We start from the raw sequence: 4,804 nt of genomic DNA, 5'->3' as shown, positions 1-4,804 counted from the left end.
TCGACTGTATTTAAATGGCCATTTACGCGGCTAAAAGAACAGGAAATCCCATTTTCCTGTTCTTTTAGCCTAAATTCATTCATTAAATTTATAACATTGACTTATACACAAAATTCTTTACCAATATTTCCCGTAGAAAGTTGTATAAACATTTATTTGTAATAAAACACATTATATAGTATTAATTTAATTGCTAATTTATTTTCTGCAGTTATAATTAATAAAAAAATGAAGAAACGACAGAAATGCAAATCAATTAGTGAATATCTACGCACCTTCATAGCAAAACTTGGAAGGAAGATTGGACAACACCCGTATTATTTCATCATTGTTCCTTGCATTATGTGTGCTTTACTGTCGATTGGATTGATAAATACGAAATTTATCGGTGATAATAATTACTTATTAGTACCAGATTCTGGAAAAATACACGAAGTCAAACAATTTATAGATAAGACGTTCCCATTTAACACTTCGGAATTATACGATTTCCAAAGATTAACTCATCGTCCTAAAACAGCCGCAATCTACATAAAAGAGAAGAATAATAGAAACATGTTACAGAAGAATATTTTACTAGAAATTCAGTCATTAAACGAAATTGCAAGAAACGTGACAGTGTACGCTGATGGAAGACAAATTGGTTACAAAGACATATGCGGAATGACTTATGGAAAATGCTTTGAAAATCCGATTTCTGGTTTATTGCATAATTTGGATGATGTCATTTCTAAAAAATTGAAAATCAAGTATCCAATAGATATAGATCCCCTCACGTTCACATACAAAATAATGTTTCTGAATGTAGGAGGTGTAACTCTTGATGCTGATGGATACATTAAAGAAGTAAGTGCTTTACGTTTATTGTATCCATTGGACGAAAATAACAGCACTAAAATAGAATGGAATGTAGCGTGGACCGAAGCACTCTTTAAATTGATAAAGGAACACAATTTCAAGTATATTGAGACTTTTTCGGAACCGTTCAGTTCGAGCGAATATGAAACAATGTTAAACACCCAGAATTCAAAGTCATTAATAAGCGTCACAATAATTGTAATTTGTATCTTCTGCATATTGAGCAACATGACTAACAGTTGGACCAGAAGCAAACCCTGGATGGGTGTAGCCAGTATCATTTCTACCGGTATGGCTGTAACCGCTTCGTTTGGTTTATTATTTGCTTGTGGAGTGGAAAATATTATTTACAATATTGCCATACCCTTTGTTATTCTAGGTAAGTTTCATATTAGAATTATATTTAATTTTTCTTTTATTAATATTTGTTTAAATTATATTGCAGCAACTGAAATAGATGATACGTTCGTTGTAATTGCCTGCTGGCGAACGAGCAATATCTACGATAGAGTTGAAAAACGGATGGAAGATACTTACTCTAATGCAGCAGTATCCATAACAATAACATCGTTAACGAATTTCTGTTCTTATTGTGTTGCTATGAATTCTCCATTTCCTGGTGTTAGAATTTTCTGCGCGTATGCTGCCACTTGCATATGTTTTTCGTACTTTTTCCAGTTAACATTTGTCGGGGGGTGTCTAGCTTTGAGTGGATATAGAGAAGAAAACGGTCTTCATCCGTTTACATTTAAACCTGTTAAAGGTAATGAAGTTTCTATTTTTAAAAATTTAACTTATTTAATCCTTTTAGGAGCGCTAGTAATACAGTCGACCACCCTATAACACTGTTAATTCCGTTTTATATGAATTCCATGTTGTATGAGTCACTTAGATTTAACAAATTCGTGAGCGTTCATAGCCTGGCACACGTATTTGTAAAACCTAAATGACTCGTACAACATGGAATTCATATAAAACGGAATTATCAACAGTGTTATAGGGGGGTCGACTGTAATTAATTTGTTTCCAAATCTTTACGATAGTTAATCTTACACAAAAGAAACTACATGTAACAATAATATTGAGAAGCATTAAGTTAACAGGGGAGAATATGATTCTGTGTAAAACGTGGCTTGATCCTTTACTATTAATACAGTAGATGTTTCACTAAAAATGTTTCACATACCCGTCTCGTCCAATCACCAGGAACCAAACAGTCTTGGTTCACAAATATGACCTTCTGTTAGAGGTTACGCCTTTGTATAATTATGCAAATACAATTAAAAACATCCTTTAATTAACGTGTACTTTTTAATTATTGGCTTATGTCCAGTAAACGTTTTTAACTGTATTTACATAATTGTGTGGTCTCTAATATAAGGTCGTCTCTGTGAAACAAGACTGGTTCCTGGTGATTGGAGGACACAGATATGTGAAGACAAAATGTGAAAATTTAAAAAATATATTGTATTCTTAACCAGGCTTATAGTTTTGTTAGATAGTTTTTTAGTTAATTACAGATAATTTAAGGATAATGAAATCATTACAATATAAACCGTAAAGAGTCCATAGATTTGGTTACCAACAGAAATGGTGTTGTTTGTTTAGTTTAAATAACATAAAATCTTATACGGGAAAAAGACACAGAGAATCTATCTCTCACCCATGCTTCTCATTTTATGGAATTAGCTGTTAACTGTGAACTTGTCATTTTGGTAATTGTGTATGCCTTAAAATGCACTAGAATACTAACGAAACAATACATTATTAACACGTGTAAGACGATGTTATTACGTATATTGTGTTGATACAACAATCAATTACTGTAATTCTTAAATTTCATAAGTAATAAAGATTTTCTCGTTTTCAGATTTGAACATCAATTACTGTACTAATGAAGATATTGAGCATCACGACATCTTTATGAAATTCTTCAAGAATAAAGTTGCAGAGTTTATCTCTCATTCCTTGATTCAAATAATTATTATTTTACTGTATATCATTACTCTATCGCTTGGCATATGGGGAATTATCTCATTGAAAGAAGGCTTCAATGTCTTCACATTTTTCCCTGATAATTCCGAATTTACTCAAGCATTTCGAGTATATTATAAATATTTTACTGAGTATCCATTTAGTATTCATATAATCATTAACGAAACATTGGATTATTCAAATCCTATTGTTCAGAAATCAATAGAAGATATTTTAGAAAAATTCGAATCGCATCCGAACGTTGAAGATATGGATATATCTTGGTTGAAGTATTACAAAGATTTTCAACATCATTCAGCAGCGAAATATTCTTTTATGGGATACGATTTATCTATTAAACAAGATTTCATCGATGCTTTAAGAAAGATTTACTTAAAGTTTCCAGGAGCTAAAATGTATAAGAATGATATCGTGTTTAATAATAATTATACAGAAATTATTTGTAGTCGTTTCTTTCTGTTAGCAAGAAATGTTTCGAACAGAATTACCGAATTAAAAATAATTAACGATTTACAGAAGATTGCAGAAGAATCTTCTTTCCCTGTTATTGTCCATACTATGATATCTCCATTTGTAGAGCAGGGAATTATTATTAAAGCTGTAAGTTTTCAATTCTTTTGGATAACTTCAGTAATAATTCTTGCAATTTTTATTTGTTTTATTCCTAATTTGTTGTATGCATTTATTGTTTCTTTATGTATTTCGTCCATCACAGTACAAACGATAGGTTTTATGTCTTTATGGGGGATTAATTTAGATATCGTTTCGTTAATGTGCATTATACTCTGCATAGGATTTTGTGTTAATTATCCAACTCATATTTGTTACTCTTTCGTAACCTCCCCTAATAAAACGATCAAAGGAAAGTTGAAAGATAGTTTATATCACGTTGGATTTCCTATATTTCAGGGTGCATTTTCTACAAGTATCGGTTTGTTGATCCTCTTATACTATAATTTCTTCCTGTCTATAACATTTGTAAAAATAGTTATTATAATTGCTGTAGAAACTGCATTTCATGCCTTATTCGTTATTCCTGTCATACTTTCTACAGTTTTGTCATTACATAAAAAGTTTCAAGAGAAAGAAAAGCACTTATTCAATTTAGCACTGTCAACAGGTTTTAAATGATTAAACACTGTAAATTATATCAGTTTTATATCAAGAAACTTAAAAAAAAACTTATTATTCTAACTTAAAATAAGATTAGACTGTTACTTTTAGGAAACCAACGCTTTAAGTTTAAATTTCGAAACGTTTTAGGCCATTCTATGCCCTTTACAATGTATTATAGATAATACCATTTTATGTTAGGTGCCCATAAATGGGTAGAAAGTGTAATAAACTGATCCTTAGACTAAGAATATATATAGATAATCGTTATAATTATAACATGGTAATAAACAAAGCTTTCATTTAAGACTCACTACACTGTCCTATATGGAGGAATACTTATGGCACCCCTTGATACCAAAGCCATCTTTATTACTAGTAAAAAATAAGTATAATAACACATATTGCATGAGTTCAATTAAGTAATTCTGAAGTACCACAACCACTTTGAAGTGGCACCCATATTCTGAAAATCCTAACTGATTAGATTCATGAATCTTTCTGTATCTAAAAATCATTTAATTAATGAAGAATTCTATGGGNTAAAAGCTGAGATACGAACGATATTGTCATTATCAATAATTATCAAAATGATTAGAAATTATATATAATTTTTAGCAGAGAAAATTATATTCTAAATTTTATAAGTCCGATTTATTGGATTGCAATTTGGAAAAAATTGTAGAGCTATAAATTCGCACTGTCGGCCGTCTGTCCGCCTGTCCTTCCTCAATATCGAGAACGTTGTTAGATAAATAAATATCAAGACCAAATATGGTAACTTCAGGTGCAGGAAATCACGATTAATTATATAGGAACCTCTAATACACGTATGAAG

General features: G+C 30.8%; 1 protein-coding gene across 1 annotated transcript; it reads left to right on the top strand.

The window, feature by feature from the left end:
* The first annotated feature begins 217 nt into the window (after positions 1 to 217).
* On the top strand, positions 218 to 4,441 carry LOC111613281 (patched domain-containing protein 3-like). The gene is made up of 3 exons (XM_023354629.1): positions 218 to 1,237; positions 1,304 to 1,621; positions 2,729 to 4,441. Exons 1-3 carry the CDS (start codon positions 229 to 231, stop codon positions 3,982 to 3,984), a joined length of 2,583 nt encoding a protein of 860 aa, XP_023210397.1. The 5' UTR covers positions 218 to 228; the 3' UTR covers positions 3,985 to 4,441.
* Positions 4,442 to 4,804: the final 363 nt, after the last annotated feature.

Source organism: Centruroides sculpturatus, unplaced genomic scaffold (genome assembly GCF_000671375.1).
Source record: "Centruroides sculpturatus isolate CEXI.00-Female unplaced genomic scaffold, Cexi_2.0 scaffold1759, whole genome shotgun sequence".
In the NCBI taxonomy this organism is placed as follows: Eukaryota; Metazoa; Arthropoda; class Arachnida; order Scorpiones; family Buthidae; genus Centruroides; species Centruroides sculpturatus.
The sequence above is the reverse complement of the archived record's forward strand: the minus strand, read 5'-3'. Positions and strand labels throughout refer to the sequence as shown.